General features: G+C 38.8%; 1 protein-coding gene and 1 long non-coding RNA gene across 6 annotated transcripts in view; one reads left to right on the top strand and one right to left on the bottom strand.

The window, feature by feature from the left end:
* LOC110828453 (Krueppel-like factor 6) overlaps positions 1-22,251 on the bottom strand; it is a 617,820-nt gene that overhangs the window by 128,334 nt on the left and 467,235 nt on the right. The window contains exon 3 of one of the 5 annotated variants that reach the window (XM_087347260.1): positions 306-325. The exons of 3 other annotated variants lie outside the window; for them this stretch is intronic. In XM_087347260.1, coding sequence (XP_087203386.1) covers positions 312-325 — 14 coding nt within the window. In that variant the 3' untranslated portion in view covers positions 306-311. Of the gene's footprint in view, positions 1-305; positions 326-4,761; positions 5,609-22,251 lie in introns of those variants that run through there. One more of the 5 variants, XM_087347256.1, reaches the window with a different exon arrangement.
* Positions 1,803-3,815, top strand: LOC110828451 (uncharacterized). The gene is made up of 4 exons (XR_015534733.1): positions 1,803-1,904; positions 2,064-2,218; positions 2,698-2,892; positions 3,415-3,815. It is a non-coding gene; the product is annotated as an uncharacterized LOC110828451 (long non-coding RNA).

Here is a 22,251-nt window from a genome sequence, read left to right as displayed (position 1 = left end):
ACTGTGTGTGTATGGGGGGCCTTAGGGCTATGTAGGCGCTTGGGGGGGGGGGGTGAAGGAGGGTATACGTCCTACTCATTCGTGACCTCGGCACTAAATGCGGGTGAGTGGTCAGAAATCACGCCCCGGCCGCGCTTTACCGCCACCATAGGACCACAATACTCATTGGGTAGGAGGCTGGGTAGGCACCAGACCCGGTCTGGACGCAGAGTCTTCAGGAAAAATTCTCTGCCCTCGTCGGGGATCGAACCCCGATCGTCCAATTTATATCCAGACACTATAATGACTTCTACTGGTATAAGTGTGTCGAATTATGCGTCTGTATCTATCTCCAAAAATTTCATAGTGATTATCCGGGGGGGGGTTAAATGGTTTTAGCTAAAACTAAAAATGTGACATATGAAATCCGTAGAAAGATTTAAAATGAAATGACGAATTATCTAACGTATTGACACTTACGTATCAATTGTGGCTAAAACCTGAAACTTACTATAATAGGTTATTACAACGGGATGGAAAAACTTTTAAAAATTGCTGGTATGTACTTAATTAAATTTAAAATAAAGTATTTTCCGTTATTAGTTAATCATCAAAAATGTAAGTGGTGTACGTCTGTGAATAAACTGAAATATTTATTACATTAGTGTCTTTCTCTTTCATTTATGCGGGCTATTCAAGGTTACGTCTGAGTGGGATTATAAAGTTTATAACCTACTAGTCGTCCGAACCCTCAGCCGATAAGGTTTCATTTACTTTATATTAGTTTAATGTATCTTATTCATAAGTTAGTTGTTCTATTGGCGATATGTTATTGAAAACATACCCCTGTAGCACGTCTGTTGGTGAGGACAAAAGAACTACCTTAACAGAAGGACTCTTTTGTTCAATTGCCTAGGATTGCTAGGACACTACACTACAGAACTTCCTTTGTATAGCATTTCGCTTAAGAGCTAAGCCCTATTGTTAAATCTTAAGGCAGGGCAAAGTCTAATGACACTACCTGTAATAACGGGGTTGACCGATGGCCTTAGAGATCCCTTTGTTACAAAGTTTAGGCGTGGGTCCCAAAATTAGGGGATCCAATCAAAAGCAAGGCTGTGCTGCAGGTACCCCTGGTTTTGGAGAGCAGAGGGTTTTTAGTCGTGTGTGCAGATGCTTCTTGGCGCTCTTCCCTTTTGGACATCAAGTAATTCGGTGCAAACTGCTCAGCCACAATTCGGCCTATATATTGGATATTGTACCAAATTCTATAACTACCAAAATTTATAACAAATTTGATAAAATATATTGGGACTGCATACATCGGCAAAGGCGAGGTGAAGAAGTGTACTTGTGTGATTTAGTAAGTTATATAGACAGTGTGAACATTTGTGTACAGTTCAATTCCAATTTACAACAATAAAGCTGGGTTTGTTAAAACCTACAACTGTCATAAGTCCGAGCGTCCGCTGCATCACCGTGAGTCCTGCCGTTACACCAACCTGAGTGTACAGACGGCGTGTTCTATCGGCTGGAGCTACATTGAGCAACCATCTCTCGTGGACACAAGAGGTCCACTGGCGCCCAACCAATAACCAGAATAAAATTAAAAGAGAGATCGGTTACACTACCCGGATAATCGGAAGTCAACTGTACTGATTGCCTACACATGAAAACAAAATTTAATTAGCCTACGATCCATAACAATTTAATGCTGTAATTATATTTAACTCACCATTTGTACATCTCAATTGTTTAAACACTTCGTTTTCATTCAATTGTTGCAGCGTGTTGATACATTGTTTACATTGTTGAATGTTTACTGACGTCATCAACAAAACTCCTGCAACACAGACGTGAAGAAACAGAACGGAACAGAGAACAGTCTGCAACCAACAATTTGAAAGAGAACATAATTTTATAAGGTAAGTGGCAACTGGCCTCCTGACTAAAACTTTGTTTGCATCTTTCATGTCCAAATTATAACTACAATTCACTTCGCAGCTAATGGCATGGTTCACATATTAAGTGTAGAGAATTAATTTTCATTATGAGCCGTACAATCTTGATTTTTAACCTTTCAGATGGAAAATAACTTCACAGTTGATGCGAACAGCACCGAAGTCGCCAAAACCCTGGTTCCACTTCTTACAGTCGGAATCGCAATCGTGGCTTTTTTTGCATTTCTCCTTCTACTTATCATACCCGCCTTTATAGCAAGCATTTATGAGCTATATCAGTAAGTACAGTTGCATACTGTTTCAAACAACTATGATTTTAAGCATACGTTTAGAATTCTGAGAATATTTTTCATATTTAGCGATAAGAAAATGTCTAAATTAAAAGTCATAAAATTCGCTACAAAAAATCGGAACCACCTCCCAGAGTATTAATATAACAGCCAGGTGGCGTATCAATAATCTGGATTTTGCATGCAACACCGAAACGTCAGTCAACTTCTAAAGACTTTTCTATCCCGATGAAAAATCAGCCATATCACATTATTTATAAACTTCAAATGCAAATGCCTTTAATTTAGTACAAGTTCTTGTAGCTTCTAACCCTTTCGGTTATATTACTTTAAAATTAACTTTTCTAATGCGTCCGTAGTCTATTTGGAAGCCTGGACGTAAGCAAGAGTAGTGTGAGGTAAGAGGTCACTTCATCACCCACGCACAATAATATCCTTTATGTTTGTGATCTCAATCTGTGTTACAGGACCTCTCATGAATCACCAGATAATACGACATTGATTACGATAAGTGCAGTTTCCAACACAGAAATCACCAACAATTCCAACCCTAAAAGAACAGCACCAATAGCATTCGTAATACTAATGTTGATTCCAAACATTTTGAGGTGTCTACTCATGACATGTCTCGGGCTACAATTAATATATTCAGATCAAATTAAGTAAGTACACTTGCATACTCCTTAAAATATTTATGAAGGTAAGTATACGTTTTGAATTGCTAAGGAACGGAGAAAATTACGATTATTTATATTTTAAGATAAGAACACGTTTTAATTTAAAGACTAATAAAATTCGCTACAAGAATTTTGAAGCAGCTCACAGATGATTATTGTAACAGCCAAGTGGCGTAACTACAATCAGGATACTGCCCGCAACTTCGAAACGTCGCTCAACTTCTGAAGACTGTACGATTCAGTGTCAACCACGGCTGAAAAATATCTGTTCCAAAATCTGCTATATGTCATTAATTTTAAGCTCGAAATGCAAATGCCTTTAATTTAGTACAAGGTTTTGTAGCTTGTAAACGTTTCGGTTATATTACTTTAAAATTAACATTTTTAATGCGTCCGTACTGCAATTGGTTGCCTGGACATAAGCTAGAGTAGTATGAGCTAAGATGTCACCTCATCACCCACGCACAATAATCTCCTTTATCTCTGTGATCTCAATCTATGTTACAGGAGTACTGATAAATCACCACATAATTCGACACTGAGTACGATAAATGCACCTTCCAACACAGGAATCACCCACAATTCCACCACTAACAGTACATCACCAACTTATTTTACAAGTGCACAACTATCCCTGTCAATGATCGTAATATGGAGTATGGCCAGTGTGCTTGTACCAATCTTCATATATATCGTGTCAGTAGATATGTATATACACTTAAAAGAGTAAGTACACTTGCACATTGCTTAAAATATTTATGATCGTAAGGAGAAGTCTTGATTTCCTACAATACGAGGTGCGATCGGAAAGTTTCCAGACTGCGCCTATTATTATTATTATTATTATAATTATAATAATAATAATAAAAACCCGTACACTTATCTCAGGTATTAAATTCATCCATCACCCTCGAAGTAGTTCCCCTGGGAGTAAACACAACGATCCCAGCGCCGCTGCCAAGCCTGGAAGCATCTCTGGAAATCTTTCTTTGTCAGCCTGTCAAGCACCATCTGCGATTCTGCCTGAATCTCTTCTATCGTCTCAAATCTCCTTCGCTTTAGCTGAATTTTCATCTTTGGGAAGAGGAAGAAGTCACACGGCGAATAAGGAGGGTGCGGGATGACGGCCATGGTGTTTGAGGCCAAAAACAGCCGAACTTTGAGGGCGGTGTGCGCTGGCGCGTTGTCATGATGCGTCGCATGTGGAGTTCTTCCTTTAGAATCAGCTGACAGGTCCCATAGCCTATCCCAACAAGTCAAGTCGCACAAGTCGTTGATGGTACGACGTCGATCTTCGTGAATGGCCTGCCGAATCTTCGTAACATTTTCGGGCGTTGTGCTCGAAGATGGTCGTCCAGAACGTTCGTCATCATCATCGACAGAGGTTCGGCCATTTTTAAAACGTGAATGCCACACAAACGTTTGTGCACGACCCATTGCGGACTCCCCAAATGCTTGCTTTAGCATTTCATAGGTTTCCGTAGCCGTTTTGGCGAGTCTTTGGCAAAATATGATGCACACTCTTTGTTCATGAAAATCCGCCATTCCGAAATCGCAGGAGGGTCGGTGTAATGCACTACCAAAACGCCCGTAACTAAGAAACAAATGCTAATTCGATGATGCCGGCTGGCACACTGATTCACTATGAATGTAGGCGCAACCCCTTAGCGGCAGATGCTCGTACTACATCCGGTTCGCCCTCTATTGACATAATCTGGAAACTTTCTGATCGCACCTCGTATTTCGCTAAGTAACAAAGAAAATTACGATTGAAGATTTCTGTCTTCTGGGTTATTGCGCTGTGTAGTCTGGTCGATGTTAACCAACGTTTCAGAGGTCATACTGCCTCCGTCACCAGTTTACACTTCGGCCGTTCCACATATTCTCCCTGGAGGTCGATTCACCGTTGCCATCTCTCTGGCAATTTCCGTATTGCCTCACGAAACCATTGTTTGGGGGTGTCTCGTACCCACTCCCTGACAGCATCATGTAAGGCGTCACTATCGGGAATCAGTGACCACGCAGGGGATTCTTCATCTCACGTAAGAGGGCATAGTCACTTGGCGCCAGATTGGGGGAATAGGGCGGGTGTGGGATCACGGTGAACCCCAGTGACTGCACGTGCAACTGTGTTCAATTCCCCGATAGTGACGCCTTACATGATGCTGTCAGGGAGTGGGTACGAGACACCCCCAAACAATGGTTTCGTGAGGCAATACGGAAATTGCCAGAGAGACGGTAACGGTGAATCGACCTCCAGGGAGAATATGTGGAACGAGCCGAAGTGTAAACTGGGAGCCACCACCATCAAGGATCACATAATTCAGGTTAGTCTAAATCATTTGTATACGCCCCTCGTATAATCCACGCAGAAGAAACAGCAAATATCGCTCCCTTTTATGATGTATATTTAATTGACATCAAGCAAGATTGTTACCCTCAGGAGGCTTCCAAACAAGCAGTCGCAATTTGGATTATCTACTCTGATAGTCATTTTGACATCTCTTAGTTGTCAGATAAGGAATCCCTATGTGATCGAGTAGGGTCCAATCTTCGTCAGCAACTCACACGGATAACTTGTGGGAAAACACCTGTGCTTGTCTGTTGATTCTTTTCAGAAGTTTGGGCCCCTCGTTATCACATAGTTTTCGAAAAGGTGTCACACTCTGTAGTCGACAATTACCGGCGTTGGCAAAGAGCTCTATAACAGACAACACCGTCGTTTTTAAAACAAGACGATGGGAAATTCTTTGTGATATGGTGAATGCGCTTATTAGCTGGGAGTGAATTAACAGGAGTCTTTCTGGTTTGGACAAGAATTACTAATTTATTTCGAAAATCTGATGTAAAACACAATGTTTAACAGAAATAAATAAAGCAAGTACGACTTTGTATAAACTATTAAATCAATTGTAGGCAAAACTTATTATTATTATCCACTAGAATATTTTTTTCAAATAACTGGTATGTACTTTGTAAAATTTTATGTAAAACTTTTGTTATTAGTAAATCATTAAAAGATAAAATATTGTATGGTCCTAACTAAAATTAAATATTTGTTAAATTCATGTCTTCTTTCATTTTTGTGAATTATTCATAGATTTCAGAGCCCAGAACAATCAATTTCCCAACGAAAGTCAACTCTAATAATTGACTACAAATTTAACAAGAAATTTAATTCGCTTTCAATCCACAATACGTTAAGCAGTAATTATATCTTTTTAATGTATTTACTTCCACATTGTTTGAATATATAGTTCTCATTTCATTGTCGCAGTGCCTTAGTCTCCCCGTTACCTAGGAAACGCTTGCAACAGAAGCAGTTGAACTAAACACAACTCTAGAGAGGTTGTCTTGTCTGGTGATTGTCAGCAGAGGTCTGGGCCCATCTTAGTTGCATAATGTTTGAAAAGGTGTCACGCGCTGTAGCAGACGACAATTTTCAACGTTGGCAAAAAGCTCTGTCAATTATGGTGATGTGAATTCGCTCGTGGAACAGCAAAAAACACGATCGCATTGATCATTCTCAACGCGATGCAGATCCAGACAGCCTCTATCTGTACACAGGACAGCACAGAAAAACGCGGACAAACATCCATGCCGTGACAGGGATTCGAACCCAATGTCCTAAGCGGCACACTTCAGACCGCGCGGCCATAAATTAGATTAAAGTAAGAGTCCAATATTTATTGACAGAGAATGGCATGACTTTGAAAAAATTTCGTTAACACAGAACATAATAAGGTAATGGAGTGTTAATTTAATGCCCTAACAGAGGCCAGAGGGTCACTGTAACAGCCGTCGGTTACAGCTCGTTCAACACGGTTAGGTAGTGTCTCAGGATCGTGTCGAACGGCGTGTTGTGGTATACGTGTTAGCGCTCGTAGTTTAAGATTTTGATCGTAAAGCCTTCAAGCATTTGAAGGAAATCTGCGACTCAATTTATCTAATCTCTTAAAACATTCAGCGTTAAGTAATTCGTGGTTTTCCGACCCTCGAAGAACCATATCTTAACGCTGAAGGCGATAAAGTTCCCTTGTTTATAAACTACCAGTTTCTGGACTTGTCTGCAGTTTAAGCCGACTTAGGGTTGGCTGTTTCCACTTCGCTCCTTCCGCTTTATTTATAGCTAACGCTTTAGATTTCAACTTTCCAAACTTTTTTACATCGTAGAATGATACATTAATCACTTAACTAGCCTGACGGGGCCGTCCAATAACATTTCAAGAATAAAAAAAAGAAAGAAACTACAGCATCTGAAAGGAGTCGCCGTCTTACTCCAGACAAGAGAGAAATCGCAAGCAAATGACGGCCCAATTAAACCAGGGTTTATTCACCCCTCATTCTCATAAAAGGCCAATCTTCTCGGCTCAATATGGCGAACAATGCACCTTTCCGGTTTCTGACCTTGATGTAGGGACAAATGAAAAGAATGGAAGACTTGGTAGGAAAAGTATAATAAAAGAAACTACACTGATAAAGAGTAGAAAAAATGTTTTGACAAAAAGAACCACTTAGCCAGTCAGGAAGGAAGCAATTATGACAGTCTATGATATGGAAATGAAGCTGTGTCAAGAACGAAAGCAACTGCAAGTGGCCGCAATAAGATCCTAATTTCAACAGGAATTTCAGCTTAGAATATGTAAAGTCACATTGAAAGTACAGTCAGCGCAGGAATCAGTAGAATAAAATCAACCACAATTCGATTCACTGATTTACAACGCAGAAACAGATGTGTTAACACGAAATGGTGAGAAAAAAGACGAAACAAGCATTACAAGGATTACGCTTATTTAATTTACTATTTAAAACTCTTTGCTCTTCACCAGATATTTCTTTTGTTACGATAATAACATAAAAATGATAATACAGACGCGATAAGTAGCAAATACATGATTTATTTTTAGAACCAGCCGACAATAATATTAAACATCTTAGAAGAAATACAATGTATCTGTATGGACTGGATTCAACTGGCTCAGGATAGGCTTCAGTGGTAGGCTCTTATGAACACGGCTCTTAACTTTCGGGTTCCATCACAGACTCTGACTATATTAACCGCTGAGAGAGACTGCTCCATTTGGAGATGGAGTCTGTTGATACAGTAACTATCGATACAACGCACTCCGTCACTATACGATTATGTCGATATGCTGTTAGTTGTATAGACCCACTTGATGGCAAAACTTTAAACTTGAAACATGTCATATACATGGTTAAAATAACACAAAGGATATTTGTGACTGGTAGTTAGTTACATAAACTCAATTACATTATCAAAAGCATCGTTATGAACCAACTTAACATTTTGATACGTTTCAACGCGAGTTTCGAACCGCTAGTGTTACCAGTGTAGGTATTAAGAATGCATCATTTCAACTACAAAGTTCACTAATCAAATTACGATTTATCACTTATCGAAAACACAAACGATCGATTATTCCACTTTCCTAACATTTACGTTCATGAGAGTCGTGTTTTTCTCAAAACTAACTATCTCCATGGTGTACAGTCCTTTTTGAGAAAGAATCTACTAGCTACGCTCTGCTTGACAAAGAAATATCTGAATTTTATGAAATTATAATAATAATTTTTGTATTCATAAGAGTTCGTCACTGGTCTCTATCCTGAGCTAAATTAATCTAACCCACACCCGAAAACCTAGTTCCGTAAAAAAGTAAAACATCCTCCTCCCATCTGTTTACTGATTCAGCGTATTATTAATAAGAAATCTGCTACAAGGAATTAATACTACAAGTATAATATTCCTTACAACTGCGCAAACCCGCCTTGTTGGCAACTGCTGGAAACGTTCAGGTCGCCCTCAGTAGTATGGAGTTGATGACGAATTTCAATAAATTCCGTCAGATGGTGCCTATGTTGTTGTTTATTACTTTAATATGGAATAATCACAGATTTACTTAGCTTATTAAACAACATTAATTTCTTTTGGAATTCTGACAAAATACGCACAACGTTCCAATAATGTTACACTTATTTCGATACGTCTTACGTACATTACAAATAAAACACACATCACCAAATTTGTAGGATTTCAAGTTTTCACGGCTGTGAATCTGAAGATGACCGACCGCCTTCTGGGTTGTGTATTCTGGTAGATCTTTACCGACTATCGCCCTGATGATGGAGGCAGCAAGGACCTCTGAAACGTCGGTGAGCTACAAGATTACACGGCGCAACAAGCCAGAAGACAATCATCTTCATCACCAAATTTATCAAACTAGAGCAAAGCGCTCCTTTCGGAGCTCCTTTCGTCTATCAAGCTCATTTTGCAAAAAAGTGTAACGAAGACGGGTCACACTAATGGTTACCCAGGAAACGTCATCTGTTTACTCGGCATAGAATGAAAGGAAGGGGGTTAAAACACTTGACCACTTGGAGGGGGGGGTTGCGTTTTAAAATCTTGTGTAAGAAACCAAACTAACCCCCCTCCGCCACTTTCCACCAAGGGCACGGAAAATTCTAACGGACCCAAACGATTCTTCGTTTTCAGTAGTGCAACAACGTCATATCGCACTGTTTCCTTCCCTCCCAATGTGCGTGTATCTACAGGATGGCGCACGAAATGATACCAGACTGAAAGTTTAAATAAAGGCTTTAATATTCATATAATGGGACATATATATCTATGAACACAAAGAACAATTCATGGAGATTTATCCTTTATGGATTACATGCTTAATATGACCACCGATCTGTCGTGCAACTTCCGAAACACGAACGGCTCCTCCGAAATTTCACCATACATTTAAACATCAAAGCCCTGAGTTGCATGATTGAGGCTGGTTTTTTGGAAACAGTTTTTCCTTGAGGTAACCCCAAAGGAAAAATTCGCAGGGGTTTATGTCCGGACTATTGGGTGGCCACTTCTGTCCACATCCGTGGCGAGCAGGATATCGGTGGGAAATCACACGTGGACCGAAAGTGTCGTGCAGGAAGTTCCAAGAAAACGTATGCTGTGTGTGGTGTAGCCTTCCGGGTTGATTTCCCCGGGCTTCTTTGCATGGCTACTCTGACAGCTTCAATGTTCTGTCGGCTACGCACACTTGCGGCACGTCCACGTTTCTTTTCCAACACTGTACCATCCTGTTGAAACTGCTGATGAAGTCTGTGAATAGTTTTTGGAGCAGGGGCCCACCGCGTACCAAAATAGGCATGAAACCATCTCTGTGTTTCCACAACACTTTGTTTCCGCAAAAAACAAAACTGAACCGTAAGTCTTCCCTTGTCTGCCATCTTCTGCATATTGGCGGGAAACCGCGACATAATCATCTCGCGTTAGCTAGGTGATGCATATACCACCTAACGGTATCTCCATGAACTACTGCACTTACCCACATGACCGAAAACTTCATCCGTAACGTGGTTGCTGATTTATCGTTAAAACAAATAGGGCATCATTTCGTGCGCCACCTGTATCTTTCTTAGTCTGTATACTTGCCTTCTCTCTCTCTCTCTCTCTCTCTCGGCCACTCTTCGTCTTCACGTGTCAAGTACCGCAGGAAACTTCTAATAATAATCAGCTTAAGAGATATTTTAAGTCAGGGCAAACTAGCAAGGCATGCGCTTAGGTTTTCAAACAGAAGACACCAGCTAAGTGTAAATGGCGTCATTTTGAATCCAGTAACGTAAAACAAAAATCTTTATTCTCCTCCTGTTCATCGGATAACACAAAACCATTGATTAGTTAAATATAACTAAAATAGAAGTTTTTAATAAGGGCGCTATATGTATTAATGTTAAGACCCTTAGAAGAGTTTATTTAAACAAAGGTGATTGTAAATTTTTGTTTCATGCTAAAGACTAATATTACAATTTATAAGTAACTCTACGCAAAAATGCAGTCAGATCTGTAATGGTTTAATAACCGACGTTTTGGTCCAGTGAGATATAACTATGGTTCCGTATTCTTAAGGAGCACAGTTAAAATCCCTAATGGCGCAGATCCACTGGTTGAAAATCATCACATATTTTGTTCAAGCATATCGTCGAATTTTGGAATATTACCTAAAATACTGTGTTATCAAACAATTGAAGCCTATAGCTCACTACATCAAGTTAACAACGAGGAAGATTATTCAAACAGAACTGTGTAAATAATAAATTTGATCCTACAATTCTGTTATTATCCACTGAAACTGAAGACGATTTGTAAGATAGAGATGGACAGGCTTATAATATAAGAGAATCAGAAAAGCAAATCATGCAAAAAGTAAATTAACTAAGTATAAAAAGGAATTATTATTATTGACAGAAAATAATATTTTAATTTTCCAAAATTACCTGTTACACCTATATTTGGTAAGAAAATGCAAAACGTGGTTTGTTCAGTCATCACAATGACAGGTGACAATCATGTGATGATCTTAGGGTTGTAGTAGACTAAGTTTCCAGGCCATAATTTTAATCATTTACAATAATGTTCTTATTTATTTTTCTTCGTGTTGAATGTTGCAAATATCTCCGCCTTACGACAACATTGTGATCATGATCTCAATTTGTTAATTTTTCCTTAACAAGTTAGGAAAAGTACGCATTGCGTAATACTTCTCGCGGGATTGTCGTAATTTGACTTTTGCGAATGGCTCCTGTAATGTTAGAATTGTCTGGGGTCGATGACCTCTGACTCCCGCGTCATAGTACTTAAGCCCCCGTCACCAGCTACCCCTCAGATGAAAACAGAGAGTTTGGATACTTGATTTTTCTCAACAGATTTAATTGTATTACAAGGTTGTATGACAGTGAAACTTGAAAAATCGGATACAAAAAAGAGTAAAGTTAATTACTTTTATTCTCTGCAGTTAAATCAAAATTACTCAGTCAGGCAACAAGAGAGAATTCGAATGTTTTACATTAAATCAATGAGTTACTACGATATCGACAATAAAATTATGCGCTGTGCTGCCGCTGGCCTTGTAATCCTGGGGTCTCGGGTTCGATTCCCGGCGGTGCCCGAATTTATAACTTGTGTTGGGCAAGGCCGTGGTCTAGGCAACACGGAGTTTTCCTCCGGGGCTTCCCCGGTTTCTCCGTGGCATCCCAACAATTACTCCATTCACACACAGAAGAAGGCAATGGCAAACCACTTCTGGATCATCTGCCAAGAACGTATATGAACGGGTCCCAGTCCGAGAAAAGGATGGAAGGATCCTGTTCATATGGACCTGTCGTCAGACAGAACACTAAATAATAATAATGGTATTAAAGTGCTCGTTAAAATTCTCCATTTAAATTAAAATTGAAATGGTACGAAACGTTTTCGTAAAAATTCTCTCGTAACAAATTCCATAAAAACTGATTTGTCTACTGTTGAGCTGTTTCATCCATACGGACAGACGCACGAATAGAATAAATTTAACTGACGCTTCGTAAAGATTTGAACTCGCTTAAAAACCGCTGCTCGTCCGTGCATTGAATAAGCACGCACATTAATTTACTTGCAAAGACAATGTAGGCTATTCCGTTTCAGTACACCAACAATGTGACTAATAATTGACTCTACTGAAAAGACCTTTTTTTAAAAACTGATATTGCGCTGAGATAGTCAAGAAATCCTTCTCTTTGTAGGAGCCGAACGTTTATTACCGTGTCCACGTGAGCCCACCATCGGACAATCTTAATCGAGATAAGTCAAATCCAACGTCATAATCTTTTTCAGTATGATCTGTTTTAATACTATACTCCTATCTACGTTTAGGTGTTTCGAGTTGTCTCCTCATTCACGTTTTCCACCCAAAATTTCGTCTTTAACTTCCGTTTAATTTAAACGGAACACACAAATATTTAACAGTGATTGTCCGTTGTATTTCGTTTCTAAGAAGCCGATTACATCTCACAGATTAGTTATGAAATAAGTATGAACATCCTTCTGCTGCATAATACAGAATCACACCGTTGGTCAGAGATGTATTCACACTATATGGCCGTCCACCTTCAATAATTCAGCCCTCTCTAGAGACGATGTATAAAAGTCCAAAACTGTCAGTATACTCTCATTTATTACACTGAAAATTGCATTACAGGGTAGAGGAACATAGTTTTACATTCCTGGAAATTTTCCTTAAATTATGACATCCCTAGCTCTGTTTTGTGACGTTCTGACATGTTACGTCAGTACGATTGAATTCAAATTCAACAGACCTATTTATTCAAGTTACTCGTCATCTTTACGAGGAAATCAGCACAAAATATTAATTTATATACAACTGTCAGGATTATTAAAAGTATAGTAACAAGTAAAATAAAAATAAAATATGAAATCGTCTGCGTAGTTAAGTCATGCATAAATCACTTACCTATAAAGAACTTTAGGAAATAATACACTCTAACGTTTCTGGCTCGTTCGCTGAAAGGTCTTTGACCTTTGTGAAAGGTCGAAAAATTTTCCAAGTGGATTCCTCCCCCCCCCCCCCCCCCGACGAGGATTCATCACCAAATCTCCTTCGCGCCAAAAATCATTTGATTATACACGCAAAGTGCTCATAAATGTTAGCAAAACTTGACCAAAAGTGGAATGTGTTGACACTCTACAGTAAACGTCCGTGCTGTCAAACACTCTTATAAAAAGCAGATGGCCAGTTCCTGAGTTCTTAAATGGTGAAGTTACCAGACGAATTTTTGCAACACTTAATTGGGAACATGCCTAAAATTGACCGATGGCCTGCGTTATCTGAAAAGAAAATCAAGTTATAGTTTCCCACCAGAAAACACAATGGAATAAGAAGACAAAAAATAAACTTTTTGTTCGATATTTGGGATAAAGTAAATTATTTTCAGTCTCTATTATCGTAAGTATAATAAAAATCTACTGATAACAAATATTCTTTCGCTGTAATACAGTAAATTATAAACTGGTCTGTAAAAAATAACCAGGTAATTAAATTAAAATTTGGTGATTTAGTAGAAACTTATCATCGTTAAATAAGCTTGCATTTTAATCTCTTACTATTCTGATGCCGCTTATCTGACTTTTGTATGAGATTACTGGTCGACGGGAGTGAACTGTTTTCGTTTTCAACAGAAATACACTTTATTCTATTACTGTTCGCAAATTTCACTGAAAGTACAGAATTTATAACGTCTCTTTATTAAATAAACAATGTTAAAATATCTTCACGGCGACTTTAAGTCACATTCCTGCAAACGCAGTCTCCACCAGGCCCCATTACAAGCGCCACCAAAGCCTCGTATGTATTTCTTGATACCACAGTCGCCACCACCAGATTTTTACCTCAGATTTTTCCTCATGATACCAACGGGGCACACAATTAAGCGAGATGGACTTCGCCTACTACATTAAAAGATGCATTTATGCTTAATGAACCAATCTAAATGTGTCCCTTGTCACGGCATGGTAAATCCTCAAGTTTTGGGTGAAAGAAAAGACTTGAATCCCTGAAAATACAAATACTGAATACGCAGTCGCGGACAGTCGACAGGGGGTAGTCTCCTGCTTCGGAGTCATGTACGAACTAATAATTTCTTACCATAAGAAACATGTTTCATATTGGTATACAGGTCCCGGTACTTGGGACGGATTCTTTATTTTTGGGCGATGAAACTAAAATGTCATAGAATGTGAGGACGTGTAGCATGCATTGGGAAATGAGAAATGTATACCAAATTTTGGTCTGAAAATCTGAAGGGATGAGACCACTTGTGAGATCAAGGTGTAGACGAAAGGATGATGTCAGCATGGATAAGGAAGGAGAATGGCATGGTGTGGACTGAATTCAAATGGGTCGGTATTGTGCCAGTGGCGGCTTCCATTGCAAAAGTTTTTTTTTTTCAGACAGTTAAACGTAATTAATTTTCTCAATGACTGTTCTACAAAGCTAGTTTCAGTTAACAAATTTTTAAGAACGTATACTATTATAATTTGAATACTATAAGACAATTTATGTTGTGAGAGTACGTCATAAAACTGCAAACACAAAGAATAAACACAATTCTAAAATAAAAAAGCGAAGCGCCGCAAAATGTGCGTTTGTTTTCTTTTTTGAGCTTAAAAGTAAATAATGCCAACGTGGCGTTCTCAAAGAGCCATGATTATATTTTCCTGAACCAATAATAACTTGCATTTCGCAGAAGCAGGACAGAAATCGTGACATGGCATTCGCCTTGTAAAAATCTATACTTCCATCAGCGGTTTTTTTTTCCTTCCAAGTCGCTAGATATGAGCTTTTGCTGTACAAAAGTTAATGTAGTATTTCAAAGACTTCAAAGCTTTTATTTAGACAAGACTGCTAATGAAAATTTAATCGATCGAGTGTGTTAAAAACATGCAACATATTTTCACGACAGAACTAAAAAAACACTACATTTCACATTAACAATGTTAAGAAGAAAGGATTATCCAGTTAGTCGTAACTCAAGCGTATAACGAAGAGGAACTCAGTCTGAATATTTCAGCTCTGAAACTACTAACAGGTTTTCGGCAGGTATGGTTAAGACTCGAGTCTACACAAAGAGCAGTAAAGAGAAATTAACTCTGGTTCGCGTCGGTTAATACCAGTGGCGAATGCTCGTATCTGGCTTGCGATGCACTGCCAGACTACAAAACTGGAGGAATATAAAATTAATATTTTACTACATAACACATCGGCTGCTTACAATAATAATAATTTTCATTATTATATTGTGCAGTATTTGATTGAGGGCAAATGTTCCTTCGATACATGTGAAAGAAAAATTGTTTCCCTCAATCACACGCTGAAGAAATTATGCTGTCATCCATACATTATATATTAATTACACTCAATAATTTTATATAATTTGTTTTTAAAATTTCCTCCACTACTCGCCTTTGATCAATAGTGTTATATATCACTCTAATTATTGTGTATTACAATTTTAAGGTCATTCCCTCAATTAGCCGTGCTCCAACTGCCATAAAAAGTCTTGAGCTTTTTAAATCAAATTATTATTCTCTTTTATTGCATCTCATCTTAGTTCTTAACTGTGTTTTACATTTTAGTGTTTGCCTGTAATTGACTTTTCAGCTTCTGTCACGGACTTTAGTAAATTGGCTTAATTTAATTATTATTAAAATATCTCAGCATTGTCGTGCAATTTGGCTGGAGACGAATTTAACTATAACACATTTCAACTAGACCTGAAAGACAGACCAGTATTTGGTGTTGTTAAATATAAACATAAAATCAAACTTATTTGATTTTCTCAGAGACGGTTTAGTCTATATATATATATATATATATATATATATATATATATATATGTGTGTGTGTGTGTGTGTGTGTGTGTGTGTGTGTGGAGAAGGGGGAGGAAGGGAGGGAGGGAGAGAGAGAGGAGAGAGAGAGAGGAGAGAGAGAGAGGAGAGAGAGAGAGGAGAGAGAGAGAGAGAGAGGAGAGAGAGAGGAGAGAGAGAGAGAGAGAGAGAGGAGAGAGAGAGAGGAGAGGAGAGAGAGAGAGGAGAGAGAGATAGAGAGCTCATAGATATATACTGTTACTGCGTGACCTTTTCCGATACGGTAAATATTGAAGGAATTGAAATAATAATTGCCGATTATGGATAGATTGAACAACTGAACAACATCTGAATCTCTGTCGCAACTGGAAATCAGATTCCATTTAATTTTATGTTATTGAAGAAACTGAACAGGCAGAAACCTTATTTTAGTTATTTCACAAACTAGTAAAATCTACTAAAAATATAATGGACATAATGTATAAATAGTATCCACACAAGAATGATAACAAACTCTAATTGCAAAAAAAAAAAAAAGTTTGACTCTTTTACGTTCAAACAGCCATTCTGTCTGAAGTTTTATGTACTATTCTCAAAATAGTTTATTCCGAAACAAATGACTACCCGCAGTCGTTAACAAAGTTATTGGTTATACTTATCTGACTGTAAAATTCATTTCTGCTCTATAAAAGAGTAACTGGTATCAACAATTCTTACAAACGACTTAAAGCACGCTGCAGATATTATAAATTCACTCACCAGAAAAATAAACTCGTGCATAACACAGCACAGATCAGTGTTATAGATACTTTTAAGCCTACTTTCCTTAACAAAATATAAGCTTATAGTATCCGCGTATGTCTCTGCTCAAACGTACGCACGAACTACCAAATTTTCATTAAACTTGGTATTTCACCCAAACATTGAATTTTATACTTGAACTAACAACAACCTTTATTTCTTAACTTCAGATGTGTGATGCGTAATTTGGTTACGAAATGAAACTATATATTTCTGAAAGTCAGGCAACTATTATAAAAGTAATTGTTGCGTAATGTACAGCTTATTGACAATGCAAAATCTATACTTAGCTTTCGATTTTATGCCGATAACAGACTATTATGTGAATCTTTGTTTAGAGATAAAAAAAATCATACGTCCTCAGGCTACAATCTTTAAATGAAATTGTTTATATATATCAGATATTACTAATATGGCGACATTGGTGAAACTTTTAATTTCTACCTGCCCAGTTCAACAGAGAACTGCAGAAAACATACGCATCGCATTTATTAATTTACAGTTCCTACGCGCATCGACACACTGATCACTGATTATTCATAAAGAAGCCTTTATGGTATTATAATTTACTATAAAGAAAATACAGGTGTATTGTAATTTAATTCTTGTAGATAAAAACAGAATTCGGAACAGACTTCTCACATATAAAGATGAAAATCTGCAATGCTTTTCAGATTGTTCCAGATGTTTACTACGCTTAGCAGCAATCATTTGTCGCCTGAAGGATTTTGCCGAACGAAGTGATTTAATTTAATGAGCGTCTCTTAGATTAACTTTATATTGAAACATTCCGTCTTATACTGCGTAGTCAACAACAGACAGTAAACGCAGCTACAAAACAATTATATATAATTTGTTATCTGTGCAAGAGACATCACAGCTTTCACCGGGACTTCCTACACATCTCTTAAATTTGTTATAATATTTAACATTGCGAATAATAAAAAAAGTTCGTATTTCCTTCAGAGGCTGTTATAGTTGGTTTTCATTAAAATTCGAAGTTATAAATAAAATCAACTGTAAAATGTAAAATTTCGACTTTCGGGGGTGACCCATGTCGAATGTTGAAAATTGCCTAACGTTTCGGTAAAAGTTACAGTTGTCATCTTCAGGGTGTGTAATGGATAGGCGATTTAACAGGTAGTCGGAGGATAGTTGGATTTAATGGTGCTGACTGATGGAGTCGAAGAGCGAGATGACACATTTCTGTTAACTTACATAAAATTTGTTAACTAAAAATAGCATTTTAAACTTTTATAGGCTACATGTACAGAGTAACAACTTGTGGACTCAAGACAGATGGACACACAGTTTAACCAAGATCTCATTAGGATAAACTAATCTGTTTTCCGATATAGATGAGAATAATTTTCCAACACATTTTACAGCACGAAAAAGCAAGTGGGAAATGTTCATCAGAAGTTCGCAATACTTCTTTATCGGACACTTATTTGTATTTGGTTAGTTTCTTTTCGAAATGGAGCAAGGGCTGAATCAACTTGTAAGACTGAGAATGACACATCTACGAGGTTTAGGATGACAGGAGTCGACTATTAGAGAAAAGAACTGCCACAGTGTCTTTCACAATGAATTTCTCATGGGCAGAGATAAGCTCATTTCACAGCAGCCTGCAGCGACATCGCGAATTGCCGCGGGAAATGGAACTAATTTCAGGGTCTTCTGTACAGCCTACTGTATCCTATACAAACGAAAACTGAGTTCAAGTAAGGTTACACTATGGATAAGCAAATATAAAGAGGAACACGTATTTTTCATCCTATTCAAATTACAATGTTTTGTTTTCTGCTTTCCGCAATAAGGCCCAGACATCAATTTCTGCTTTTAAGCTTACTGAAGCGGCCATTCCAGATACCGTCAGAAATAAAAGTCGAAATGAAAGCAATGAAGTACCATTTTAAACCCATATTTATATCAACTGAAGACAACAAATACAAAATTAATCTTAGAGCCCTGGCAAAAGCAAATAATGGAGTTCCTTTTTCCTAAATTTCTTTAACGACGCGTTTCAGCTGCATAGGTTACATGGCACATAAATAAAGGATGATACCTACATTGGACATGACGTGAAAGAAGTGATTGATATTTCAAGATTTTCTCAGAGTGTATGCATGCAAAGTGAGGTAAACCGCGCACAACCTGTCATGATAACCAGTTAGAACTTACCGAATATAAAACGGGAATGGTAACTATTTAATGGAGCTGAGTACAACATATTAGGCATATAAACAGCAGAGCAATACACAGCGTTTTCTAGGGCATATACACACAATTAATCACAATGAAAATTACTTTAAATTAGTTACAGGCTGCAATAGGATGAATAATTTATATCAGTACCTGGTTCCCCAAAAGCATCTCATATTTTTATTTAACAGAAAACAAATTAGCTAAAAAAGAGACTATATATATATATATATATATATATATATATATATATATATATTCGGCGCGTTTTTACTCAAATGTGGAATTAAAGAACGTGATTAATAAAGCTTAAAACCTCCAGAAATACAGCATAAAAGAAATAAAGGCGAAGAACCTACTCAACTTGCAAACCCCCAGGGGTCCAGGGATCCCCGATTGATAAATAATGTTCTACACCACTTTCTACGTTCATACGACGTTAAGATTTCATGACATGATAAGAATGACTCGACTTTCATGCCGACTGATGAAATATTTCGTCTAAATCCGTTAAGTGATCCAGACGCTGCTTGCCACTGAGTGGTGCACGTCTTGAAAACAACTCCACAAAATATCTGAAACTTTGGGTGCAAAGAGTTGAAAAATGTCAACATAAATACTGGAGAAAGTATGTATGAAAGCGTGGGTTGCACTAAACCGGCTTAAGACATAACCTATAACGAGGCTTTAATCTTTAATACGATAATCTTTGGGTAATTTAAATAAATATAACTTCCTGACCGTGCTAATTAAGAGTAAATTCTATCAAGATCCTGCACCAATTAGTTACTTAAGCCTTATTAGTTACATACTTAGAGATAAAAACCTCTTTCAAGCGACCTTTTTAGCGATATCCGTTCCAAAATACTTTACTGCGTTCAAATATGACACATCTTAACTATCTGATTTACCGATCAAGAAACAGTTAAAATTCATTCCATGAAAATAATTTTATTCCGTCTGACGCTTCGTTTTCGTGTGAACGCGTCTTATTTTTAAGAAGAGATTCTTGGCTCGGAACATGGTCATTGGTACGGATCTATCCAATAAGAACATGAGAGTCGAAGGGGTTAATCTATAAGATCGGACGAGAAACTTTATGGGGATATTGCACAACTAAAGGGACCAAGGAATGGAGGGAGTGTCTCGAGTCTCAGCCAAACCAAAAACGAAGTTCCCGTTCAACCTCCAGCCAAGTGCACGCGATCAGAAGGACTCATTTGTCTTCAAGCCGACTTGAAACCCGGGTCGATGCCAGAAATTTTATTTTATTTTACAATGCTTTTAGTTAAAACGGAGTTATAAACCACACTAGCATTAAAAATCTCCAACCTGCACCAGATACCCTGGGGCAACATCAAATGAAAAGAGTTAATTATGATATTTCGGGTTGTGACATCGTGTAGTTTTGTCATTATTACGAATACGCGTTTTAAACACAAATTGAAATAAATAAGAATCACATATGTTCTACATATCCCACATAACAATAAATTTGTAGTTTATGAACATTTTTAAAGCTTCTGAGCTGGTACCGTTGTAGTTTCTTTTAATAGCTCCAAGTCAATAGGTGCTGGATGAACATAAAACGATTATATTAATTACAAATGAACAATGTTAGCGACACTACATATACGATATATACAAACGCATTGTTCACGTAAACAAACTAAATCAAACAACAACAATAACTAACTATGTAAGACTTGAGGTTCTCACAGCGGTGAATATGAAGATTTCTGTCTTCTGGGTTATTGCGCTGTGTAGTCTGGTCGATGTTAACCAACGTTTCAGAGGTCATACTGCCTCCGTCATCAGGGCGATGAATATGCCAATAGGGTGTGAGGAGTTGGATTTATAGGCAGGGACGTGAAAGGTGTAGCCTGCCCCGAGCCAATGGGAGCAGGTATGGGAGTGGACCAATGGTAGCACGTGGGCGAGGGTGGGAGAGGGAGAGAAAGTAGAGAGAGAAAGGTGAGTGTAGTTGTATGGATAAAGGCCCTGAAAGGGGCCGAGTTACTGGTCTGGTTGGTTCTGGCGGCGCACTCTTGCTCGTTCTCGGAGTCCTCGGAGTGTGTGGATCAGAGGCTTCCAGGACCGGCTCAGGTGAAGTCCATCTTCCCTGTTAAAGTTATCAGGATGAAGTTCGATCTCGATGGCTTCCCTGATTAACCGGTCCATGTAGCCGGTTTTTGAGGAGAGGATAGAAGTGTCCTCTAGCTGTATCTTGTGCTCCAAGTTGAAGCGGTGTTCAGCAACCGCAGATTTCTCGGGCTGCCCGAGCCGGATGTGGCGTTCGTGCTCCTTGATCCTGGCCTCAACGGAACGGCCTGTCTGGCCGATGTAGACTTTTCCGCACTCGCAGGGAACTCTGTATACGCCAGGCGTCTTCAGTCCTAGGTCGTCCTTTACCGGCCGGAGAAAACTGGGAATTTTCTTTGGCGGAAGACCAACAGACTTGATGTCGTGCCTGGCCAGCAACCTGCTTATGCGGTTGAAGGTCGTCCCGACGTAGGGCAGGAAGGCAACCGAGGCTGGTTTTTCAGTAGGCGGTGGCAGCCTCGCAGGCGGATTGAGAGCTTTCTGAATCTGACGGTTGCTGTACCCGTTTTTCCTGAAGGTGGTGGTGAGTGCCTCCAGTTCACTCTGTAGGCTGTCGTGGTCGCAAAGGGCTTTAGCCCTGTGTACCAGGGTCGAGAGCACGGCCTGTTTGTCCACCCGTCCAACAAACAGGCCGTGCTCTCGACCCTGGTACACAGGGCTAAAGCCCTTTGCGACCACGACAGCCTACAGAGTGAACTGGAGGCACTCACCACCACCTTCAGGAAAAACGGGTACAGCAACCGTCAGATTCAGAAAGCTCTCAATCCGCCTGCGAGGCTGCCACCGCCTACTGAAAAACCAGCCTCGGTTGCCTTCCTGCCCTACGTCGGGACGACCTTCAACCGCATAAGCAGGTTGCTGGCCAGGCACGACATCAAGTCTGTTGGTCTTCCGCCAAAGAAAATTCCCAGTTTTCTCCGGCCGGTAAAGGACGACCTAGGACTGAAGACGCCTGGCGTATACAGAGTTCCCTGCGAGTGCGGAAAAGTCTACATCGGCCAGACAGG

Source organism: Zootermopsis nevadensis, unplaced genomic scaffold (genome assembly GCF_977971745.1).
Source record: "Zootermopsis nevadensis isolate Lab colony 2312 unplaced genomic scaffold, Znev_1.0 Znev_ptg000011l, whole genome shotgun sequence".
Classification (NCBI taxonomy): Eukaryota; Metazoa; Arthropoda; class Insecta; order Blattodea; family Termopsidae; genus Zootermopsis; species Zootermopsis nevadensis.
The sequence above is the reverse complement of the archived record's forward strand: the minus strand, read 5'-3'. Positions and strand labels throughout refer to the sequence as shown.